The sequence below is a fragment of the Macaca fascicularis genome, chromosome 16 (genome assembly GCF_037993035.2).
Source record: "Macaca fascicularis isolate 582-1 chromosome 16, T2T-MFA8v1.1".
Lineage (NCBI taxonomy): Eukaryota > Metazoa > Chordata > Mammalia > Primates > Cercopithecidae > Macaca > Macaca fascicularis.
Genome location: NC_088390.1, coordinates 60,573,211 through 60,599,195, shown reverse-complemented (window position 1 = coordinate 60,599,195; position 25,985 = coordinate 60,573,211). Strand labels below are relative to the sequence as shown.

General features: G+C 43.0%; 1 protein-coding gene across 7 annotated transcripts in view; it reads right to left on the bottom strand.

The window, feature by feature from the left end:
- CDK12 (cyclin dependent kinase 12) overlaps positions 1–25,985 on the bottom strand; it is an 89,668-nt gene that overhangs the window by 1,829 nt on the left and 61,854 nt on the right. The window contains exons 11-14 of one of the 7 annotated variants that reach the window (XR_012425781.1): positions 24,318–24,449; positions 18,862–19,073; positions 17,445–17,897; positions 12,717–13,134 (exon numbers count right to left, since the gene is read on the bottom strand). Coding sequence is in view for 5 of the 7 variants with exons in the window: in XM_005584019.5 (XP_005584076.1) it covers positions 12,422–13,134; positions 17,445–17,897; positions 18,862–19,073; positions 24,318–24,449 (1,510 nt within the window). In the remaining 2 variants the exon portion in view is untranslated. Of the gene's footprint in view, positions 1–9,205; positions 13,166–17,444; positions 17,898–18,861; positions 19,074–24,317; positions 24,450–25,985 lie in introns of those variants that run through there. The other 6 variants (XM_005584019.5, XM_065531493.2, XM_045376001.2 and 3 more) reach the window with 6 other exon arrangements.

Here is a 25,985-nt window from a genome sequence, read left to right as displayed (position 1 = left end):
GACTGTGAGAAAGGAGGTTTGCAGGACAGCAAACTTAATTTAATCTGGACAAGTAGGTCTATCATACATTCCCTAGAGACAACTTTACATGGGACCAGCTCCGCATTTCCTCTATGCTATCCATCAGAGTTGATGAACAAAATGTAAAGGATATGTACTGGGATCTATTTCTTCATCAGCAGCAGACAATATTCATTTTGCAGATCCCCAGTACCTCTCCCCTAGACCCATTAACTCTTTCTAATCTGTCCAATGATGCCCTCCTCCCTTCACGATTCTGCTTCCAGCCTAGGAATGTTCCAGCATTCCACTCTCTGCTCATCAGTGGCTCCCAGACTCATATGCTCAGAGAAAGCGAGCACTGGAAGGGACTGTAGATACATCCAGGAGAGGTCTAAGGAGGGAAAGGGCGTCTTGGTACCAGACTGAGATGACTTTTGGAGCCAGTAACGTGTGTCAGCCAACTGAACACACTATTTAGTGTTTTTAGGCCACTGTGGATCACCACATACCACCTTCCTTCTGACTCATCAAAGGAGAGTATCAAACAACTCAAAACTTTAAAAACTAAAATAAAGGAGAGGAGTAGAAGGTCCCCTTACCATTTTCCTGTAATCTCAGAACATACCTCTTTTGGCTGAGTTCTATCATCTCCTCTCTCATTCAGGGACCCCTCCCCCCACCATAGTTTTCTAGCAGATGTGTTTTCTTTCTCCATTCTCTTTTTCTTTTCAATATAGCAAAGGAGCTTCAGTAGAGATTTAGGGTGAATTCCTCACATTGCCTTTGAGGATCTTTTCCTGCTATCCAACTGCCAGAGATAGTTGCAATATGCTCTTTGAAGTTTGGGTTAACTCTGAGGGCATCGGGATCTTTGGCTATGGCTGCCATCTGCTTCCCAATGAACCAGAACTCTTGTCTTTAAATAAAAATTACACTTGTATAATCTGTATGTCATTGAAATATTATTCTTAGACTGGGCACAGTGGCTCACGCCTGTAATCCCAGCACTTTGGGAGGCCGAGGTGGGTGGATCACCTGAGGTTGGGAGTTCAAGACCAGACTGACCAACATGGTGAAACCCTGTCTCTACTAAAAATACAAAATTAGCCGGGCATGGTGGCACATGCCTGTAATCCCAGCTACTTGGGAGGCTGAGGCAGGAGAGTTGCTCGAACCTGGGAGGCCAGAGGTTGCGGTGAGCCGAGACTGTACCACTGCACTCCAGCCTGGGCAACAAGAATAAAACTCCGTCTCAAAAAAAAAAAAAAAAAAAAAAGAGGCTGGGAGCGGTGGCTCACACCTGTAATCCCAGCACTTTGGGAGGCTGAGGCGGGCGGATCATCCGAGGTCAGGAGTTTGAGACTAGCCTGGCCAACATGGTGAAACCCCATCTCTACTAAAAATACAAAAAAATTAGCCAGGCGTGGTAGTGGGTGTCTGTAATCCCAGCTACTCGGGAGGCTGAGGTAGGAGAATCGCTTGAACCCGGGAGGTAGAAGTTGCAGTGAGCTGAGGTCGTGCCATTGCACTCCAGCCTAGGTGACAAGAGTGAAACTCTGTCTCAAAAAAAAAAAAAAAAAAAAAAGATTATTCTTTAAGGTAAAAATATATAAAATTTCTCAGTCTTTCTACTAATGATTTTTAAATCTACCTTTCCCCCTCAATCTCTCTCTCCCTCCTCAAATCTCACAGTCCGTCCTTCCTTTCCTGAAGAAGCTCAGGGCTCTCAGGAATGGGTCACCTTAAAGTCAGGGGCATTCCACTTGCAGAAGTCAAGATTCTGGCCTCTTGGATCTAGTTCTGGCTGGCTGCCATTAACTCGCTGTGAGACTGTATGGGCAAGGCACTTTCCTTCCTTAAACCTCAGTTTCCTGCTCTGTAAAGGGAGAGGTTAGATTACCTGACCTCTTTTCTAGCCCTGGCAATCTATGATTCCCTAAGGGAGAAGACATGTGTCATTCCATCAGGAAGTAAGACATTCGTTCCTGCACTTTACAGCTTCTCTCTGGGCCACTGCAGAGAAACTCCCCTATAGATGCCTACCTTTCTCTTGCTGGCTTAACCAAAGGGACAAGTACGTTTCAGAAGGAGGCCTTCCTTTAAGAGCCAAACTTGGGGCCAGGTGCGGTGGCTCATGCCTGTAATCCCAGCACTTTGGGAGGCTGAGGCAGGCTGATCACAAGGTCAGGAGATCAAGACCAACCTGGCTAACATGGTGAGACCCCGTCTCTACTAAAAATACAAAACAATTAGCCAGGCATGGTGGTGGGCGCCTGCAGTCCCTGCTACTTGGGAGGCTGAGGCAGGAGAATGGCGTGAACCCTGGAGGCGGAGCTTGCAGTGAGCCGAGATCACGCCACTGCACTCCAGCCTGGGTGACAGAGTGAGACTCTGTCTCAAAAAAAAAAGAGCCAAACTCCTCCCACTAAGAGGAAAAGAAGTTGAGGCAGTCTAACTCTAACCCTGAATTTTGATAAAGCAGATGGGAGACTGAAAGCAGCTATGGGGCAGGAAGGAGCATGATAAGCATACCTCCCCACCTGCCAGACTTAGCACACACCTAGGGAGCCCCACATAAGTAGTAGCTGCTAATCCAACTCAACTGTGTGCGGATGGGAAGAAGAAAGCAAGGACATGTGTAAACACACCCACGGCATTGACATAAGCATTCAATCAATGTCCATAACTCTCTTTCTCTCCTACTTTAAGCCTGTAAGAAGCCATGGTGGGAGGCGACACCATATCCCAGTCTTCCCCTTCCCCAAAGTTGGAAAGGAAGAGACAGTGAGACAGGAGATACTTGGCTTCCTATAAATTGTTTTGTCCTTCCTCACAGCTGCAATCAGAAGCTAAGGGCTCCCGCAGGCCTTGTTCTGATCTGCTGCAGGCGATGGAGGGTTTTTGAAACAGAGAGGACTTGGCTGCCGCCCCGTTTCAGCTGCCGTTGGGGCTGGCTAATGGGCTTATTTGGGAAGACCCCTGCCTGCCGCACTAAAGAGTCCCCCGCCGACCCCCGCCCCAGTCCCAACCCAATTAATAAATGGGGGCTCCCACTTTATGGCTCTGGGAGCAGGAATCAGAGATACAAATGATCCCTAGGGAGGGACAGAAAAAGGCCTTCCAAGAATGAAGCCAGAGAATTGTGCATCCATAGGCACATGCTGCCACAGGGTAGTCATATCCCATTTTCAGAGCATTAAAGGGGAAGAAACTGGCAAAAATACTATTTTCTTTCCCAGATCCAGAGTAGGATAGCATTCTTGAAGTCTATGGGCACACCCTAGCAACAGACTCCCTCTTGCCTAGTTATTCAACCTGAAAAGGGCAGGGTGCATGCAGGTTATCATCTGGACACATAGTGCATGCTCCACTATTCTCCAGGGGCAGTGCCCCCTCCTAGACTCCACAATACTGAACACTGACACATCCTATCAATTGGTTAATAAGATAAAACACTTCCTACTTAAAAACAAAGCAGTTCCCTCTTACCAAGCTTTCATCACCACCAACAGCACAAATGTGTCCTGGGATCATCATCCTGAGGCTTTTATCCCTCTCTTCACATCCAAGCTGTGACCAAGCCTTGCTAATTCCTATGGACCCATTTCCTTTCCTCTGATTCTCCTTGTCTTACTCTAGCGTAAACTCTCAGTGATTCATGTCTTGGCAAGAACAATAATATTCTAGTGAACTTTTCTGCTTCCTTGACCAAGTACGGCTACAAAGGTCCTCAATGTGATTTTCATCTCATCATGCTCTGTTTCCTGCTACTGCTTAACAAATCAAATTCCTCATTGAACCCAATGAGATTGCTCCTCCAACTTCATTTCCTAATACTCCTTTCCTGTACCATTCTGGTCAGCCAATTCACCGCCTCTGCATAAAACATACATGAGCCCTCTTCTATGAGATTCCTCCCACTGCTCACCTTCCTCTTCTGTTCTATGTCCCTTATCTTCTTTATTTTCAAATAATTGTTTCTGAATAACTCCTTTTTCTGATTATTTCTTTGCTTTGGTTTCCTCTTATTATAACAGTTTTATATTATAACCTGCATTGATATGTTGACTTACAAATACAGATTCCCCACTCTCCACCAGCTGTAAGACTGACCTCTCTCACAAGACCCAGAAGTTTCCTGAAGGTGGGACCCTCCCCCAGTCTTCTTCCTCAGAGGCTGTCCTGTCTGTACTCAGGACATGCCTCTGCTAATGATATTAATGCTCCCCACAAAGCAGCCCTCATGGTATAACTATTGGGATATTATATCAAACAACCACGAGGAACACAATCTTATTCTGTCAATTTTCAAACTGCCACCTGCCTTGAACTTGGCACTGAATCTCCCCAAGATTACAAATTCAGTTTCATGACTTCAAAGTGTTACAAAAGAAAAAACAAGTACAGTCACCAAAGGAATTTATCTCTTTCATTCATGGTATATAAATACCATTCTCTATGAAGACATCTTAGGATGAGAAGCTCCATTTTATTTCCTATTTGTACGATTAATTCCTCATTCTCAGGTCATGACTTGATTTTCCAAAATGAAAATCAATTCCAGAGCCAAGAGTAATCTTGGTCCCTATCAGTCCTATCTCTTATCAACATGTTTTAGAAGGTCTCAAGGAATGGTAAGTTATTTGTGAGTCTCTTTCAACAGTTTGGTAAATACTTCCTTAGATTAACCTCACTCTCAAATGCTGACTCTTTACTTCCTCTAGTTTAGCCCTGTGCGGTTAGAGAGGAAAACGTGGTCTACCACTCCCTTTTACCGCCTACATATTGCTCAGGATAATAGCCTTTTTTATTTTTATTTTTATTTTTTTTGAGACGGAGTCTCGCTCTGTCGCCCAGGCTGGAGTGAAGTGGAGCAATCTTCGCTCACTGCAACCTCTGCCTCCTGGGTTCAAGCGAATTCTCCTGCCTCAACCTCTTGAGTAGCTGGGACTACAGGCTTGCACCACCACGGCCGACTAATTTTTTGTATTTTTAGTAGAGACGGGGTTTCACCATGTTAGCCAGGATGGTCTCGATCTCCTGACCTTGTGATCTGCCCACCTTGGCCTCCCAAAGTGCTGGGATTACAGGCATGAGTCACCGAACCCAGCTGGCTGAGGTTTGCCTTTTATTAATGCTATCCCTTAGCCTCAAGGTGCTCATTAATCAAGATAAAAACAAAGCACTTAGCGCAGTGCCTGATACATAGCAGGTACCCAACAATGTTAGTTCCCTTTCTCTGCCTTCTTTCTCGCAACACTATACAGGTTCCTCAGCCTTTCTGGGCCTTTTTTACTGGTTAAAGATGGCACTGAACTAAACAAACTAATGTTCTTTTGTAGCTCTAACATTCTATGACTAATTCACATACTCTCGTTTGTTCTTCTATGCATTGCCATCATTTGGATCTAAAATGAGTGGCAGAGGAATAATACTAGTCTCTAGGTTGACTTGGCGTACCTAAAACCACTTGCAGGAGTTTTGAAACTCAAACAATACCAGTAACTTTAATGTGATGCATCCATGTCATTCCTCCTTATTCCTGAATTACTCTCTTGAACTATGTAGATAACAGTGTTAAGTAAATGTCCTTATATATTGCTTAACATATTTGCCCATCTTTTCTGGTTTCCCTACAGAAAATGTCTTCATAGTATCCTAGGGGTTCTTGGCCCATCCTCCAACCTTAAAGGTAAGACTGCTTTAATCAAGGGGAATTCTTTACTCAGTAGTGGTGCTTTAATGGGGTCTTCCTGAAATGAATTGTGAATCTCTAAGAAAATTATCCTATAAATTTCACTAGCCCAACCATAATTTTTCCTCCATCCCATATCCCTATCTCTTCTTTATAAGCAATTATGCCCAAGCTGGGCACGGTGGCTCACACCTGTAATTCCAGCACTTTGGGAGGCTGAGGTGGGTGGATCACAAGGTCAGGAGTGCAAGACCAGCGTGGCCAGCATGGTGAAACCCTGTCTCTACTAAAAATACAAAAAATCAGCCAGGCATGGTGGCACACGCCTGTAATCCCAGCTACTCGAGAGGCTAAGGCAGGAGAATCGCTTGAACCCGGTAGGTGGAGGTTGCAGTGAGCTGAGATTGCACCACTGCACTTGTGCTCCAGCCTGGGCAAGAAGAGCAAGTCCATCTCAAAAATAAATCAATCAATAAAAATAAGCAATTATACCCCAAGTCTCTTTCCGCAGCCCAGCTACCAGACTCTTCTAGTTCTCCCTTCTTACCCTTATTTCCATTTCTTATATTGCTTCATTTTCTGAGACTTTTGGTCCCCTAACAGAAATTATAAATATTAACACTAGTGTAAGACCAAACTAAAAAATTCCAGACTTTAAAAAAGGGACCAAGCTACTAAGCTTTCTCTAGGTCTTTCAATTCAGCCTGTTTTCTCCAGGGCCAAATGCATTCAAAATTGCATTAGCCTTGGTGAGGAGGGTCGTCTACAAGCTGATCCTTACAAGGTGTAAGGTGTCCCTTACAAGGGTGTCCCTCATTAGGCACTGTTTTAGTTCTGAGACTCAGGAGGGAGAAGGATCCCCTCCCACAGAGAGTCCATCAGATAGGCCCCTTAGGTAGAGAAAAGACATCCTCCAAGACTCAGGCTTTGTTCTTTACTTAGCTCTGACTGCTATATCGTGGACTTCTTAAAGGTTTCTTCATGCTGCCTCCCTCAGGGTTGGTTTGGCCTGGATAAAATGCCCTTCATTCCTTTAGAGCTATCAATACTATCTGTAGTTTACAACCATGCCAGAGCAAGATATCAAAAAGTCCATCCATTTACAGGTCCTAGGGAACCTGGGTCTAAGTTAATTTACTTCATGGCTATACCTTCTTATTCCAGAGAAGTATGCTGTAGCTGAAGGATGCAAATTAAGAATGCTCCACTAACAAACTACCCACTTAGAGGGTATGAAAGACAAACTCGGAATCAGCCTCTTTCTCTCAGCCTTGGAGTACTACTTTTTGAGATAAGAGATATGAGAGAAATCCAGTGGTCAAAGTGTTTTGGCACCCCAGTGATTAATCATCAGGACATTAAAGCAACTCTTATCTGCTTTCTCTTAGATACCAGAGAGCCCTCTTCTCACCAAGCTTTACTTCCCACAGGCACCATCTGCAAGTGAGCTTAGAAATGTCATCAGCAAAAGCAACAATCTCAGGATATGGAAGAAGAGGATAAAAAGGTGAAGGCTGAAAGAGGGGAAGCAGGAAGACAGAAAGATGACTCCCTGCCTTTCCTGGCCAGGGTACAAAGGGTACAAAAGATTCGTACCTACATAACACGAATGAAAAGCTCCTTTCATAGCTCCTAGAAATAAGAAAGTATGGTTAGTTTGCTTTCTCCTTCACTTTCCACTGCAGTAGGTTAAGGATCCAGACAGACATTTGTCTTCTGAATTGACTCTTATTACCTTTCAAAACTATGAAATAGCAGTAACTTTAAATACCTGGTAGGGTTAAGCAATCAATACCGATGGTAGGCCTAAACTATTCCAGTTGAATGGTGAGTGGGAAGAAAGAGAAATAGGAAAAGTGGGTGAATAGGAGATGGAGAGACCGTTGCGTACAGTAAGGAGTACCACCAGTAATTCCTTCAGGTGTCGTACTCCCCCAAAGTCTTTCAACTCTGGCTTGGAGTAATCTCCTACTTGAGAGAATTCCTAAAGTTAGGAACACTGGAGGTGTTCCTACAGATGAGAACTGTCACACCTGGACAGTAAAATTAACCAAAGTGTCCAGGAATGCTCACCTTGCCTCTCAGGACAACCAGAAGACTCAGCAGTTCCACCTGTCCCTTGGAATGGTTGAGTGCTTCCTCCCTTGAGGAATTCCCCATTCCCATTACACTTAGCACTTCTGGATGATTAGGATATGAAAAGTCACTCAATAGTTAAAAAACAGTCAAGCTATGAGGCAATCTTTAATAACAACGGAAATCCCAAGATCAGCACCAAGAGCATTAACTGTTCACTTCTTTAAGGCATTAACCATACAGTTAAGGACGCCTATCTAGGAAAGGACAGTGCCTAAGAAATTGAGGTACTGAACAGCATGGTTTCTGGTTAGAAATGGCCTTGGGTATGACAGAAAAATCTAGGTTAGTAAAGTCCTCAACCTTTAGGCCTAGAATTGAAAAGACACTGCTTCAATGTTCACTGCTATGAAGTGAAAACAGTATTTTCTAGTAGGTTGAAGTTTACACCCCAATCATGAACTTGCAACCAGGAACACATAATTCCAGAAATTGGAACAATCTTGAGCTCTCCATTCTCCTTCTAAGATGTGACTTAGCCCACAGGCAAGGGAACACCACTTAAACTTTTGAGGATTCATAAACAGGTTAGCAACTCTCATCATCACCAGTTTTTGAATTCAACTTCCTTCTAACTTCCCTTGCTCTGGTGTATCCTTTAACCTTCTTGTATGACTTGTTCACCCCATTTACAACTTCAGATACCTATCGCCCCTCTTTCTTTCTTCTAGTGGACTTTATCTGCCCTCTGCCTATTTGTCATAACTAGCAGGATTGCAGCACATACCACAGGGGCAAATTTATCCTGTCTTCTAAGCCATTAAAGAGAAGGCGAAGCAATTCTGTCTTCAGGTGGAGATGGGAAAGATTTTGGAAACAATAGGGACTTTAACTTTTAAACAACTTTTTGATTCGCTTTCTGGATTGGCAACGCATTAGGAAATCTCAACAGAGGTAGGTACACTAATCCCTATGCTGACTCTGCATGTAACAACATGGGAATTGGGGTGGGGTGGGTGGTGAAGAGTCTGGTTTAAGACTATCCTCTGAGTCTAAACAGCCTCTTACCAACTTCCCTTGATGACAGCTGAGCTCAAACCCACTTACCTCTCCTGTCAGGAGGAGTCAGGGTATATGAAGCTCAACTCTTTTGATGGTTTGGTACCATTATTTGCATAACTTTTCTACTTTTTTTTAAAAAATCACATTTTATGGTTTTTCCCAACTCATTTTTTATTCTCTAGTTCCTACTTTAGCGTTTTCAAGCCCCTCTTCAAATCCTGATAACTTTCTGCTGGGAGGGGGAGTTTGAGTCTATAACGATTCTGAGACAGAGAACCCCTAAGATAAAGTGGAGGAAAAATGTCCTTTATACATGATTAGATATGCTCAGGGGGTACAGATTAAGAAGTAAATGCAATGGAGCAAAAGTGGTATAGTAACAGGAAATATTTAATTTTCCAATCTCCACTTTCCATTTTTATAAACTGAAAGAAAAAAATGTAATATATTACAAAATACCTGTACATAGACAAGATACACCCAATGGGGGTCAAAAACAAGAGAGAGAAAGGAATACAGTGTCAGGAACCTAAATCAGGGAGAATGAGGTGGCAACTGACACTTTTCTGATGCAGCATTCTCTCTCAAAACCTGCTGGTAACCATTTTAGCACGGTAACTATATATGCATATTATATATACACACACACATACAAGTGGTTGGGTGATGTCTATGGCATAAGCTAATAGAAGTTCTACTTGCAAATTTGTGCTAACTGCCCTGCTTTAAACGTATAGATTTGATGTTGCTTTCAAATATTTATCGTTCCTATGGACAGCTGAAGAAAAAACTAAGGAAACTGGGTCAAATATATTTGTTTTCAAAACCACAAAAATGATCACGGTCAAACCAGTTTTGCCTCCCACTCATGAACAGAATCAGATTTCTCATCTGTTCAAAATAATGTATTTAATAGACTTAATATCTCTCATTGTACAATAATTAAAACAAAACAAAACGAAAACCACTTTTGAATGGAATTACTTGGGTTTGTAATTTTCAAATAGTCAAGTTGAAATTCTGCCAAACCTTTACTTCCATCATGTTTATAGATAACATAACTGAAAAATTAACAAATACCTTTTCTTCCTCCATACAGATTCCAGGATATTTAAATAAGTTTTTTTTTCCTCTGCTTTTAGAAATAGTCAAAACTACCAAACTTTGTTTTCATTTTAAAAGACTCCCAAAATGGGGGTGGGGGTGAGATGGGATCATACATACACATACACTCACACATACACTCATCCCCTTCCCTAGTAGGGATGAGGGAATGGAGGCTTAAGTATATTATTTGGGATATTTGGCATAATTAAAAATAAGAGGTGGGAGAGGGGAGGGAAAAACATTATTGATGACTGCTGATAACCAAAATACAATGAAAATATATAGATAATTTTATTCATATTTGATGGGAAACCAACTTTTTTTCATTGAACAGATACTTCTGAAAGTATCCCAGGCTCAAGTTCTTTAATAAAAAACAGGGAGTGGGGCCCAATAACTCAAATTCAAATATTCTAAAATACAAAGGCCCATGTCTGAGGACTAAGAAGTCAACAGACAGAAGGTTCAGATGAACTTTAATGCAATTTACCAATAGCATGTCAGTAAGCCTAGTAAATCTAACTGGACACACTGGTATAAAAAAGCCATCAATGCCAAAATGGCTAGAAGGTTCTCTTTCCAAATCAGTGTTTGGCCTTGCAGGCAAGGCCAGATCAAAAACCAGAGAATAATAAAGAAATATACACACCGATATCTACCTATTTCTCATTAACAGGGGAAAACAGTCTTCAAGTAAGTATCTGAAGAGGGTTCTTCTTTCATTTCTTTAAAGTTTTTTTTTTTCTTTTTTAAAGTAATGCACCTTTCTCTTATAGATTTTATTTTTTAAAATAAGAACTTGGCATTGAAACATGAAACTTGAGTTTTGAAAACTACCCTCGAAGATAATGAAGCATGTTTGCTTTTTCTTTGTAAAAGGGGGCTAACCTATGTTTCCTAAAGGTCTAAGTCTGTGCAGATAAATTATATGACATGTATCTGTTTTTAAAACACTCTATATGCTGGTACTCACATAGAAATAGAAGCCAGAATGAGAAGCCTCCCAAATTATCCCACCCTGACAGCCTTTCCCTTTTTCATTTCCTGTTTATGATAAGGCAAAGTTCTTGCCTGGAAGCACAGTTCAACCCCTTTTACCAAAATCAAATCCAAATCTCTTTGGAGGAAAATCCCTATAAGAACTGGCAGGGTACACATGCTGGGATGTGGACATGTCAATACTGTTCTTCCTCGCAGTATGCTGTTTTAAAATTATTTTTTTAAAAAAGGTCAGGTATTGATGTATCTTCAGAAAAATACCCACCCTAAACTAGGTTACATTTCCATGTATCTTCAGGATTTGTTTTTCTCTTTGACAATATCACAATGCTCTGTTTGAAATTTTTTTTTTTTTGACATAAAAATATATGTGTAAACAATATGCTAAATGCTGTTATTAGCCCTCTAGGTATGGAGGCATCATCTCTAACCACAGCTCAGCAGCAACGTCCAAGCTGTCCACACTTACAAGTCAACTTCCCCATCAGAACATGGTTTAAAAAACAAAACATTTTAGAATTGAAGAGTTACAGAGAACAATGTAGGAGTCTGAATTTCCTTTCCTTTATTTCAAAAAAAGTAAAGAATTATCCCAGGTTCTTGGGCATCTCAACGATTTTTTCCAAACAAATGCCTCAAAGAGAGAGAAATAGCGAGAGCGAGAGTGAGCAAGCAAGCGAGAGAGTGAGCGTGAAAGAGAGAGAGACAGCATATGTGGGCAAAAAAGGAAAGAGGTTGGGTAAAGTCTACCTACTTGCCCAAGAATGCCACTTTCTACAACCTGCTTTATGTGCAGGGAGAAGGGCATATCTTTTGTCAAAGAGGAGTAAACTTTAAGGATGAGTAATTTATTTGGAAAAAAAGTATGTTCAAGATGCTCAATGGGGAAAAAGTGTTCACTTAAAAGCAAAATGTGAGATGGTGGAGAGGAAAGAAACATTTATTTAAATCATCCAGGCCACTCTGTTTCCCTTATAGCAAAAGCCTAAGCGCAGCTCAAATTTTGTGAACACTATTCTCTTTAAAGGAAAAAACCCAAAACACCTAAATTAAAATTCAAAAGAAAGAAACCACACACAACCCCCCACCCCAAAACTTTAAAAATCAAAGAGCCTCTCCTGAGCCATCTCAAAACTGAAACTGTTCTTTCTCTCTTCTGATCAGTAAGTGCAGGCAATGAACTAATAAAACATTTACTTTTCAATGTAATGATCCTCTCCATATTCTCTACTTGTATCTACTAAGGTAGAGTTGAAGTAAATGTTCTGGCTATAGCCCATCCAGGGGGAAATGGTGCCAACATCATTATTTCATAAGTCGCCTGCTAGTAGCAAGTGAGCAAGGAATACAACGGACAGCTTTGCAGTAGCCAAATGCAGATGATTACCTCGCTCTGGCAAATGATTTCATTAAAGATTCAGAGAACTGGATGGAAGGATGGATAGGGAAGGAATCTTTCAGGACACTGAAGTCTCTGGGTTAGTAAGGAACTCCTCTCCCTCTTCCCCCTCTTGGTGGGACTCTCGTAGGCCCCCGATAGAGTTTTCCATAAGCAGAAGACTGAGTTGGGCCCCCCCAGTGAAGGCCTGCTCCTGAGCTGCTGGCCCCAGTGGTTCCTGGCCCCAGCTCCCCATAGTTTTGCAATTTGGTCTCTGCATGTACCACAGAATTGCTGCTTCCCTCAGCCTTCAGGAATGGTTGCCCGACCACCGAGTGTAACGCTAAGGGGACCCTGGCAAAACGGAGGTCCTGGTCCCCTGGAAACTGCACTGACCCTGTGCCCTGGTAACTGCTGGACTCCCCAAGGTGGCTCACAGAGCCTGAGAAGGTCCTGTTCTTCACCAGGGTCTGGACCAAGGATTCTGTCAAGGCTGGACCAGAGTTTCGTTCATCAGTGTCAATGGAACTGAACCCTGTTTCAGGCCCATCAGTGTTTCCGTAAGTCCTGTTTGGATGGGGTCGGGTGGAGTATTCCATTGGTCTCAAGGCCTGGTGCTCATGTGGCAGGTGGCCAGGAGGCTCTGCTTCAGGCTGGGATAAAAGTTGCAGCAAGGCGGCTGTCACGGCTGGGTTCAACTCCTGGGGGGCGCTGGAAAGATCGCCTTCAACCAGAGGGGGTGGAGGTGGCGGCGGTGGAGGTCCGGGGGGTTCAGGGGGCCTCTTCTCTGGTGGAAGAATGTGAGGAGGACATGCTGTGGAAGGGTTACTTCTTTTAAACACCATCTTAAAAAGCACATGTGATTATAAACACAAACACACACACTGCGCAACATAAACAAATATCAATATAAGTAACCAGATATATAAAGAATAAAATCTTGGGTTCAGGAAATTGCAATTATACGTAAATCAAGTGATTAAAAGTAAAACAGTTGCATTCTGGATCTAACAGCTAGTGTAAAAATATCATATGTTTCAAATGATTATCCTGATTTTTATCTGAGATTTCCTCCATTTCCTTCCTTTAAAGAACTAATATGTAGGCTGCTGGTAGACTCCCTGCCCCTTTTTGCTGTTAGATGGAAACATTAAAACAAAGCAGAAGGAAGGAAGATAAGAGGGAACAATATACATGCTGTGGTCACATTTCTAGGACATAATCTTGCTGTACAACAGAGACCCTGTGTGGACTTGGCTAACACATTTTACAGAATGTTTGATGACATAGGTTAACCTGAAATAAAACTTAAAGAATATACAGGAGACATAAAATAAAGTAAAAAGTTTTCATTACTGTCATGTATAAAAATACACTTGCTTCTCCAAACTTTAGTCACCTCTCCCCAAAATCATAGTCTGAAAGGATTTTAACTACCATATTATCATTCAGCTTCCTATGTTACAGTAATTTTAAAGACTAAAGTAATTTCTATCATAATTTTCTATTTTGTTTTCCCACCTACTGCATTTTTTTTCCATGCTATGAAAAAAAAAATCACTATAGCAGTGTCATGCAGAATGAACTGTTGATAAACATCTGTTTATCTTGGAGACAGTGACAAGAACTGAGAATTTAGAAATGTATTAAATTCATACTATAATCTGTCTTTACAAAGATCTTTTGTCTTTCTTGAACTACTTCCCCAGACTTTCTTTTTTCCACTGCTGCATAAATGTGCTTAGGCATGATAAACATTGTCTGATAATGAACTCCTGCCAAGGCAGGAGAGGAGAGATGTAACATGGTATGAGTTTGAGGACATAGAAAACCACTGAGACAGAAGTATGGTCGGAACAATGCCTTTAGAAAATTGAGAGTCATCCTGCTGAAGAAAAGATTTAATGTTTTGGGATAGCTTCCAAATGACCGATTTTTCTTTTCCCTATGGAAGCATATTTTAATATATATATATATATATATATATATAGTCATTCTTCCATTATCTAAGCTGTGATGTAAAGTCATTACTCAAAGCAAGCCAAAAAGAGTTTTTAGTTATAATTAGATATTTCTGTAGCATATTTACCTTAATTATATTCTGCAAAGACAATCAGTAAATAAGTTTGTATTCCCTTAGTATGCAGATGAAAGCACTCTGAAAACACTACATAATTGTAAGGTCGTACAGTACAAAAGATGGTCAGGTGCTACATGTAACATCCAAGCAAGGTGACCAACAGTCCCAGTTTGTCTGGGACTGAGGGGGTTTTCCAGGTTGTCAGTGTTCAGCTTTAAAACTGGGATAGTTCAGGAATGAACTGGTGACCCTATGTATAGTACCCACACAAGTTACTTGTTGACTGATTGGCTGGTTGACAGGGTGGCAGGGGAAATGAATGTAAAGACAAAAAATTAGCCATGGAAAATTTTGAACATGGAGAATAGACATGCTGAAAAAGGAGGGCTAACTGTACTACAAGTAATGATAGATTTCAGAGCCTTTTGCTTTCAACACTCTCTATATAAGGACATCACTGTACCAGTTATTTTTAAAAGTATTTCTGGACTACACATAAAATGGAACATGAGGTTTTTTTAATACTGAGGTCAAATAACTTAAAAATGTATAACTGTAAAAGTGAGATAATCTAAACTTACATTCTTCCAGCTACGCTATTTTTTTGTATTCAAACTTTGCCTTTTATGTAAATAGCCTAAATATGTTTCAACAGAACTAACTCTTGAGGTCAAATTCTTTCATATGTATAAAATAAAAATTCGATACCAAGGTAGCAAAGGCTGGGCATGGTGGCTCATGCCTGTAATCCCAGCACTTTGCGAGAACAAGGAAGGCAGATCACTTGAGGTCAGGAGTTAGAGACCAGCCTGGCCAACAAGGTGAAACCCCGTCTCTACTAAAAATACAAAAAAATTAGCCAGGCCTGGTGTCACATGCCTGTAATCCCAGCTACTTGGGAGGCTGAGGCAGGAGAATCGCTTGAACCTGGGAGGTAGGGTTTTCAGTGAGCTGAGATCACACCACTACACTCCAGCCTGGGTGACAAAGCGAGACTCCATCTCAAAAAAAAAAAAAAAAAAAATTTATTAAAGTAAGCCTAATAAAACTTCTTAAAGGAATTAAAAATAAAATGTGAATTATAAATCATATTGTTATCTTTAAAATATCAATGTTGTCAATCCTTAAAAGTACAGACTTTTGGCCGGGCCGTGGTAGTTCACACCTGTAATTCTAGCACTTTAGCAGGCCAAGGCAGGTGGATCACCTGAGGTCAGCAGTTCAAGACCAGCCTGGTCAACACAGCGAAACCCCGTCTCTACTAAAAATACAAAAAAATTAGCTGGGCGTGGTGGTGGGTGCCTGTAATTCCAGCTACTTGGGAGGCTGAGGCAGGAGAATTGCTTGAACCTGGGAGGCAGAGGTTGAAGTGCACCATGATTGCGCCATTGCACTCCAGCCTGGGCGACAGAGAGAAACTCTGTCTCAAAACAGACAAACAGAAAAAAGTACAGACTTTTAGGATTGACAACAATAAGGATGTATTATTGAAATGTAAAAATAAATTTAAAACTTCAGGCCAGGGGTAGTGGCTCAAGCCTGTAATCCCAGCACTATGGGAGGCCGAGGCGGGCAGATCACCTGAGGTTGGGAGTTCGAGACCAGCCTAGTTAACATGGTAAAACCTCATTTCCACTAAATATACAAAATCAACTCAGTGTGGAGGTGGATGCCTGTAATCCCAACTACTCGGGAGGCTGAGGCAGGAGAATTGCTTGAACCCAGGAGGCGGAGATTGCAGTGAGCCAAGATCATGCCATTTTACTTCAGCCTGGGCAACAGAGTAAGACTCTGCCTCCAAAAACAAAAACAAAAACAAAAACTTCATTTTACTCATTTGATTTCAACTAATCACCCTTCCCAATAAGTACAGAATAGCAAAACAGCAGCCAAATTAATAGGCTGTCACTTTCTCTGGCTTATACAGTCTGCCCTCTGGTGGAAGTGCTAATTAACAGTGAAATGGCCAAATAGAGACAGCAGGGGAGAAATAATACCAAGTGAGCCAGTGTAGAGGCACCAACTGAATAATCCAGGGGTGACTGCAATAATTAGTTATGATATTTCTACACTTTCCTCTGAAAAGTAAATACAACAATGTCTGGCCATAGGCCAGGCCTTAAAATATATACTTTCTGTACCACACCTTATATGAAATGTGAATATAGGACCCTAAAGTTGAAGATTAGTATACCTCTTCAGCCCTCGAGCCTCTTCTTATTCCCCAATTCATGGGGTCTTCATGGGCAGTGAGAATTTCCAAGGAATTAAAAACACTTTCACATAAGTAAAGATTTTGCAAATACACTGTGAATCAGAATTTAAAAATTTAAAATGCTTTTTCCTCTAATAAATTGCACACTATGGTCATGTGAGATTAAAGTATAACTTATCCCCATTTTCCTTTTTTTCTTTATAATATACTCACTTCCTGATCTGGGGTCCATTCAATTGCTTCTATTAGAAACAGATTTAAAGGAATTGTTCTTATATACTATTATTTTAGGGAAAAGAAATGTATAGTGTTAATTATCTACTTAGAAATATTCCCAAATTATTCTTCAGGAAATTAACAATGATATTTTATTAGGGTTTTCTTGATTGTATCTTCCAGGAAAGACTGGCATTCAGCATCCACTCCACTGGAGGTAAAGAAGTATAGTCTGATAATGGTTTGTTTGGAAGTCAGATTTCCAAGTGCTAGGATTAGCTGGCCACCACACACAGTTCAAGATGTGTGGTTCAAGATGCATCACTAGCTATGGCTGTGGTTTCGTTGGTTAGAACACAGGGGCTTTACTTACCTATCTCCTAGGAAGTGGAAAAACAATCAATATAGGAAAGGTGCTTTGGGAAGCTCTGAGACTTAAATAAAAGAAGCCAAGCAAGAAATACATTACTTGGTGCTATGTTTTCCTGTAGACTAGGTTACAGAATAACTGAAACCAAGGCCATTGATGTGGGGGAAAAAAAAATGTTAAGATATTTTTAAGAGGGTATAAACAGCACCTGAGCTCAATGAGATTCATGACCGGTCTGTTTACCTGCTGCCTCCTCCTGTGGCATTGTGGGAGTTCTTCGGGGCCCCTGTGGCCCACTGTTCTTGTCACTGTTGTTTTCCTCCAGACTGCCTGCTGGCTCTTGGGTTTTCATCAACTGACTCAAGAGAACTGCCAAAATATTCTGCATGTCAGCTGGTGTGCTTGAAGCTTCAGGGGTCGTCTGTTCTGCTGAAGGCAGGATCACTGGGGCAGAGGGTGCTTCCTTCAAAGACTCCTCTGGGGCCATGGTCTCTGAGTCCTGCTGCTGGGAAGAAGCTTCCGTCAGGGCACTGATGGATTGATTCAGAGCTTCTAGCTGCTGCTGCATCTCTGGGTTGGAGTGGATGTTAAGCAGCTGTGCCATTTGAGGGATGCTCAGGTCGGTTTGGCTCTGCAGCAGGTTTAATAACACTGCCAATTCACTTTGATTCAGCTGTTGTGTGATGTCACCAAGGCCTGTGGAAAGACAGTGAAGCCAATATAAGAGGATGAGACAGGCCAACGACCCTTTGCCTTCTTCAACTGGCAACAACAACTTACAATATCCAAAAAATGAAGTTTTCATTTTAAATGTCTCATTTTTCATGCCTTAAAATGTCATGACACAGTTTGTTATTCTTTATGCTTTCCCTTAAAAAATACAGGCACTAATAACTAAAACATCTCTGGACTATGCATAAAAGTGACTCCATTTTACCTGTATTTTTCAAGGTCTGTGATTTTTCAACCCTTACTGTACATCAGAATTACCAGGAGAGATTTTAAAATCTCTCCTATTCAGATGCCTCAGGACCCATCCTTAGATGGGCATAATTGTTTTTAAAGCTTCCTGGATGATTCCAATGTATAGCCAGTATTGAGAACCACTGCTGTAAGTGAAGAGGGAAGGGAAAGTGAACCAGAAAAGAGTATCTTTTGTTCCGAAGAATTGGTCATAAAACAGGAGAACTACTTTGTTGTAATAGTTCAATATGACATAGCTTCAGATACATTTAGATCAAAATAAGTCTACAGAACAACATTCAGCTATTGTAATTTAACATGATTAGATTCTATGAAGGTCTTATCAAATCTAATATAAACAAGGCTCTAAATTATGTGTGTTAGAAAGTCATGGGTGAACTAACCTTAAATTAAATTTGGCTTACCTAATTCACTGATTTATGCCACACATTTAATTGAGATACAGTGTTCCATACATATTTCAGGAAAGGAAAATGATCCATTGTAGACTTTCTGGACCATATGTACAAAACTTGGTTAATCTCCTTCTCCCCATAATGAGGACATTAACCTCTTTCCTAATGGTTCACTGGACAAAAACTAAAACACAGACACACACACAGAATCCTTACACTTGACCTTCAAAACCTGCCAAATACGCTTAGTAAAAGCACAAAGTCCCCATTCTGGCACTGACCTATTGCATCCCCAGCCCCAGGCTCCACCTTGCCAGGAGCAGGCTGAGGTGGTGCTGGGCTGCTGTTCTTTACAGGCTCAGCATTTGTCCCTGAGGTAGTTTCTTTTCGAGAAGTTTTGGATGGAGGTGGCTCTTCCACTACCACACCGCTCTGTCGCTGACGTCGCCGTTTCTTACTCCACAACTCATGGCAATCTTGCCAGTGGGGGAGACTGGAAAAAGACAAAGCAAAGGGGAAATATGTATGGGAATGCGGCAGTGAATGAATGGAGGAGCAAAGGATTAAAATGGGAAGGCAAAGACTGTGGGAAATGTAAAGAATAAGGAAAACAAAAGTAGGTAACAGCAGTGTAAAAGAAGTCATGGCAGACGGTAGTCTGAGGAAATAAAAGTACAAAAGTACAAGAAAGTTATACAGTGAGAAAGGAGGATCTTGCTAATACTAGGTACAGACTAGCTATATAAATTCCCATATAAATATTGTCTTTCCTTGGCATAACAAGAATAAAGGAGAACTGTATTGATCAAGTTTCAGCAGGGAACAAAGAGGAGGACAGAAATGGCTTGTTAATGTATACAGAAGGTCGAGGAAAGGTGGTGACTTAAACCATGGAACCATGTATCATGATCAAAACATCTCTGTGCAAAATCAACTTATGTGTAATTTCGTTTGTGAGGACCACAGACTAGTTCTTTCCCCTTTCTGCCCACAGAATTTCCACGACTGGATATCAACTTGTTCATCTGTGGAGTTCAGCACTATGTATAACTTAGTACATTTTTCCAGACTTTCCCATACAACCAGACCAAGTAGATAAAATCTTACTACAAAAATCTCTCTATAATAGGAGTCCCCAAATTTTAGTAAAACCCTTATATATATCAAGTCATATTCAATGTATCAATATTCCAATGTAATAAATGAATTTGGCTGGGCACAGTGGCTCACGCCTGTAATCCCAGCACTTTGGGAGATAGAGGCAGGCGGATCATGAGGTCAGGAGTTCGAGACTAGCCTGGCAACATGGTAAAATCCTGTCTCTACTAAAAATATAAAAATCAGCTAGGTGTGGTGTTGTGTGCCTGTTAATTCCAGCTACTAGGGTGACTGAGGCAGGAGGATTGCTTGAACGCGAGAGGTGGAGGCAGCAGTGAGCCAAGACTACATCACTGCACTCCAGCCTGGGCAACAGAACAAGAGTGTGTCTCAAAAAAATACATGAATTTGGACATTTCTTTGGAGCAATCAGATTTAGTTACTACCTACTCATGAACTAACATCCTATCCATTTTTAAGACATGCAGTCTTTCTTAAGGTAAGAAAACGACCCCCAAAATTTGACATTAAAGCTATAATACTGTCAGTGACAAATTCAAAGCTAAAAGACTTTTTTTTTCCTTTTCTTTTGAGACAAAGTCTTGCTCTGTTGCCCAGGCTAGAGTGCAGTGGTGCAATCTCGGTTCACTGCAACCTCCTCCTCCCAGGTTCAAGTGATTCTCCTGCCTCAGTCTCCCTGAGTAGCTGGGACTACAAGTACACGCCACTACACCCGGTTAATTTTTGTATTTTTTAGTAGAGACGAGGTTTCACTATGTTGGCCAAACTGGTCTCGAACTCATGACCTCAGGTGATCTGCCTGCCTCAGCCTCCCAAAGTGCTAGGATTACAGGCGTTGAGCAACTGCGTCAGGCCAGATAAAAGACTTTTTATGTGCTATAATGTGGGATATGAACCTATGAAGCTCCAAAACAATACAGAGGCATTCATAAGATTTTAATGAAATAGAGACACATCAAAATATCATATTTCTTTTATGTTACTTTAATTTTTTCAGATGGAGTATCACTCTATGGCCCAGGCAGGCACTGGCACAATCTCGGCTCACTGCAACCTCCACCTCCTGAGTTCAGGCGATTCTCCTCCCTCAGCCACCCAAGTAGCCAGGACTACAAGTGCACACCACCACACCTGGTTAATTTTTTGTATTTTTAGGAAAGATGGAGTTTTACCATGTTGGCCAGGCTCTCTTGAACTGCTGACCTCAGGTGATTCATCCACCTTGGCCTCCCAAAGTGCTGGGATTACCAGTAAAAGCGACCACGCCCGGCCGAAAGATCTTATTTCTTACATCAAAATTCAGTAACCTGGCCAGGCACGGTGGCTCATGCCTATAATCACAGCACTTTGGGAGGCCGAGGCAGGCAAATAACCTGAGGTCGGGAATTGGAGACAAGCCTGACCAACATGGTGAAACCTTGTCTCTAATAAAAATATAAAAATTAGGCCGGGCGCGGTGGCTCACACCTGTAATCCCAGCACTTTGGGAGGCCGAGGCGGGCGGATCACAAGGTCAGGAGATCGAGACCACGGTGAAACCCCGTCTCTACTAAAAATACAAAAAATTAGCCGGGCGCGGTGGTGGGCGCCTGTAGTCCCAGCTACTCAGGAGGCTGAGGCAGGAGAATGGCGTGAACCTGGGAGGCGGAGCTTGCAGTGAGCCGAGATCGCGCCACTGCACTCCAGCCTGGGCGACAGAGCGAGACTCCATCTCAAAAAAAAAAAATAAAATAAAATAAAAAAAAATAAAATAAAAAAATAAAAATATAAATATAAAAATTAGCCAGCTGTGGTGGCAGGCTCCTGTAATCCAGCTACTCAGGAGGCTGAGACACGAGAATCGCTTGAACCCGGGAGGTGGAGGTTGCAGTGAGCTGAGATTACGCCACTGCACTCCAGCCTGGGTGACAGAGTGAGAGATCTTGTCTCAGAAAAAAACAAAAACAAAAAAAAAACTGGCAGTGATGGAAACCATTTAAAACTGGGACTATCGGCCGGGCTCAGTGGCTCACGCCTGTAATCCCAGCACTTTCGCAGGCTGAGGCAGGCAGATCACCTGAGGTCGGGAGTTCAAGACCAGTCTGACCAATATGGCGAAACTCTGTCTCTACTAAAAATACAAAATTAGCCAGGCATGGGGGCGCATGCCTGTAATCCCAGCTACTCGGGAGGCTGAGGCAGGAGAAATGCTTGTGGTCAGTCGAGATCACGCCACTGCACTACAGCCTGGGCAACAAGAGTGAAATTCTGTCTCAAAAATAATAACAAAAAAAACCCCCAAAAACTGGGACTGTCTCTGCAAGTGTGAGATATACGTGGTCACCAGAGATATGCATGATTGCAGCAGAAGGAATGGTTAAAAGCAAAAACCAGAAGGAGGCCAAGCGTGGTGTCTCCTGGCTGTAATCCCACGACTTTGGAAGGCTGAGGCAGGAAAATCACTTGAGCCCAGGAGTTTGAGACAGCCTGGGCAACATTGTGAGACGCCATTTCTACAATTAGGAAAAAAAAAAAATGGTGGTTCATGCCTGTAATCCCAACACTTTGGGAGGCTGAGGCAGGCAGATCACCTGAAGTCAGGAGTCTGAGACCAGCTTGGCCAACATGGTGAAACCCTGTCTACTAAAAATACAAAAAAAATTAGTCGGGTGTGGTAGCCTGCACCTGTAATCCCAGCTACTCAGGAGGCTGAGACAGGAGAATCACTTGAATCCAGGAGGTGGAGGTTGCAGTGAGCCGAGATCATGCCACTGCACTCCAGCCTGGGCGACAGGGCGACACTCTGACTTGGAAAAAAACAAAAAAGGCTGAGAGCAGTAGCTCACACCTATAATCCCAGCACTTTGGGAGGCCAAGGCAGGTGGACCACCTGAGGCCAGGAGTTCAAGATCAGCCTGGCCAACGTGGTGAAACCCCGTCTCTACTAAAAATACAAAAATTAGCCGGGCATAGTGGCAGGCACCTGTAACCCCAGCTACTTGGGAGGCGGAGGCAGGAGAATCACTTGAAACCAGGAGGCAGAGATTGCGGTAAGCCAGTATTGTGCCACTGCACTCCAGCCTAGATGCCAAGAGTAAAATTCCATCTCAAAACAAACAAACAAACAGGCCAGGCGTGGTGGCTCACACCTATAATCCCAGCACTTTGAGGGGCCAAGATGGGTAGGAGTTCAAGACCAGCCTGGCTAACATGGTGAAACCCTGTCTCTACTAAAAATACAAAAAAATGGCCGGGCGCGGTGGCTCATGCCTGTAATCCCAGCACTTTGGGAGGCTGAGGCAGGTGGATCACCTGAGGTCAGGAGGTCGAGACCAGCCTGACCAACATGGAGAAACCCTGTCTCTACTAAAAACACAAAATTACCTGGGCATGGTGGCGCATGCCTGCAATCCCAACTACTTGGGGAGGCTGAGGCAGGCAAATCGCTTGAACCTGGGAAGTGGAGGTTGTGATGAGCCGAGATTGCGCCACTGTACTCCAGCCTGGGCAACAAGAGCAAAACTCCGTCTCAAAAAACAAAACAAAACAAAACAAAACAAAAATACAAAAAAATTAGCCGGGCATCGTGGTGGGCACCTGTAATCCTAGCTACTCGCAAGGCTGAGGCAGGAGAATCGCTTGAACATGGGAGGCGGAGGAGGCAGAGCACAAGATTCCATCTCAAAACAACAACAACAACAACAACAAAAAAGAAAAAAACACGCAGGGCGCAGTGGCTTACGCCGGTAATCCCAACACTTTGGGAGGCTGAGGTAGGTGGATCACCTGAGGTCAGGAATTCGAGACCAGCCAGGCCAGCATGGTGTAACCCTGTCTCTACTAAAAATACAAAAATTAGCCAGGTGTGGTGGTGTGTGCCTGTAGTTCCACTTACTCGGGAGGCTGAGGCATGAGAATCGCTTGAACCCTGCAGAGGTTGCAGTGAGCTGAGTTGCGCCACTGCACTCCTGCCTGGGCGACAGAGAAAGACTCCATCTCAAAAATAAGTAAATAAACCAACCAACCAACCCACAAAAATCTAAAAGGAATACTTTCAAAGAGGCTCTACAGAACAATATTCTGGGCCGGGCGCGGTGGCTCAAGCCTGTAATCCCAGCACTTTGGGAGGCCGAGACGGGCGGATCACGAACTCAGGAGATCGAGACCATCCTGGCTAACCCGGTGAAACCCCGTCTCTACTAAAAATACAAAAAACTAGCCGGGCGAGGTGGTGGGCGCCTGTAGTCCCAACTACTTGGGAGGCTGAGGCAGGAGAATGGCGTGAACCCGGGAGGCGGAGCTTGCAGTGAGCTGAGATCCGGCCACTGCACTCCAGCCTGGGCGGCAGAGCGAGACTCCGTCTCAAAAAAAAAAAAAAAAAAAAAAAGAACAATATTCTGGGATGGAGATCCAGGGACAAAAGAAGACAGCTTGAGTCAAATTAGAACAAGCATCAAAGCTAAATCTATTACTTATATAAAGAGAAAAACAAAGATAAAACAAAAAAAACCTCAACCATAATACTCAAAGACACCTCTTCATTTGGGTCTTATTGGGCGTTTGTGGTTCTTTTATGAGTTTCTCATCTTCTAAGGCCCAGGGGAAGGTTTAGGGTCACAACGCGGCTACCAGCACTTACTCTGGAGGAGCCATTTTGCTGAGCTCAACATCTTTAAGGAAGTCGCTCTGTAGGGTCTGTTCAGCTGTGCACCGCTTACTAGGATCTAGTGTCAGCATGTGGTCCAATAAATCAAGTGCTGCAGAAGGAATGCTATGGAAAAGAACACAGAAAGGACAAGTTCACAATGACCCTACAGTTCTCAAATTTTGTGTGAAAGGGTCTCACACCTGTAATTCCAGGACTTTGGGAGGCCAAGGTAAGAGGACTGCTTGAGGCCAGAAGTTTGAGATCAACCTGGGCAACATACTGAGACCTCACCTCTACAAATATATATATTTTTAATTAGGTGGGTGCAGTAATGTGCACCCTGTCGTCTCAGCTACTTGGGAGGCTGACAATGGAGAATCACTTGAGCCTAGGAATTTGAGGCTGCAGTGAGCTCTTACTGCACAACTACATTCTAGCCTGGGCAACAGAGCAAGAGCCCATCTCTTTTTCAAAAAAAAAAAAAAGGGGCCGGGCACGGTGGCTCAAGCCTGTAATCCCAGCACTTTGGGAGGCCGAGACGGGCGGATCACGAGGTCAGAAGATCGAGACCATCCTGGCTAACACGGTGAAATCCCGTCTCTACTAAAAAATACAAAAAACTAGCCGGGCGAGGTGGCGGGCGCCTGTAGTCCCAGCTACTCGGGAGGCTGAGGCAGGAGAATGGCGTGAACCCGGGAGGCGGAGCTTGCAGTGAGCTGAGATCCGGCCACTGCACTCCAGCCTGGGCGACAGAGCGAGACTCCGTCTCAAAAAAAAAAAAAAAAAAAAAAAAAGGGATGGGCAATGGTGGCTCATGCCTATAGTCCCACCCAGCACTTTGGGAGGCTGAAGCGAGTGGATCATTTGAGGTCAGGAGTTCAGGACCAGCCTGGCCAACAAAGTGAAACCCCATCTCTACTAAAAATAGAAAAAATTAGCCAGGCATGGTGACGCATGCTTGTAATCCTAGCTCCTCGGAGGGCTGAGAATCGCTTGGACCCAGGAGGCGGAGGTTGCAGTGAGATCACACCTAGACAGAGTGAGACAGTCTCAAAAAAAAAAAAAAAAAAAAAAGTCTTTGATTTTCCATGTAAAACCAAAGAAAGGAAGTTGGAAGTTGGCCAACGCAAGCAAGCAGATTTGCTCCCACACAGGATTTAAGAAATGCTGGGCCGGGAACAGGCGTGGTGGCTCAAGCCTATAATCCCAGCACTTTGGGAGGCCGAGGCGGGTGGATCACAAGATCAGGAGATCAAGACCATCCTGGCTAACACGGTGAAACCCCGTCTCTAAAAGTACCAAAAATTAGCCAGGCATGGTGGCAGGCGCCTATAGTCCCAGCTACTCAGGAGGCTGAGGCAGGAGAATGGCGTGAACCCGGGAGGCGGAGCCTGCACTGAGCTGAGATCCTACCACTGGACTCCACCCTGGGTGACAGAGTGAGACTCCGTCTCAAAAAAATAAAAAAAAAGAGAAATGCTGGGCCAGGCACAGTCGCTCATGCCTGTAATCCTCGCACTTTGAGGGGCCAAGGCGGGTGGATAATCTGAGATCAGGAGTTTGAGACTAGGCTGGCTAACATGGTGAAACCTCGTTTCTATTAAAAATACAAAAAAATTAGCTGGGCATGGTGGCAAGTGCCTGTAATCCCTGCTACTC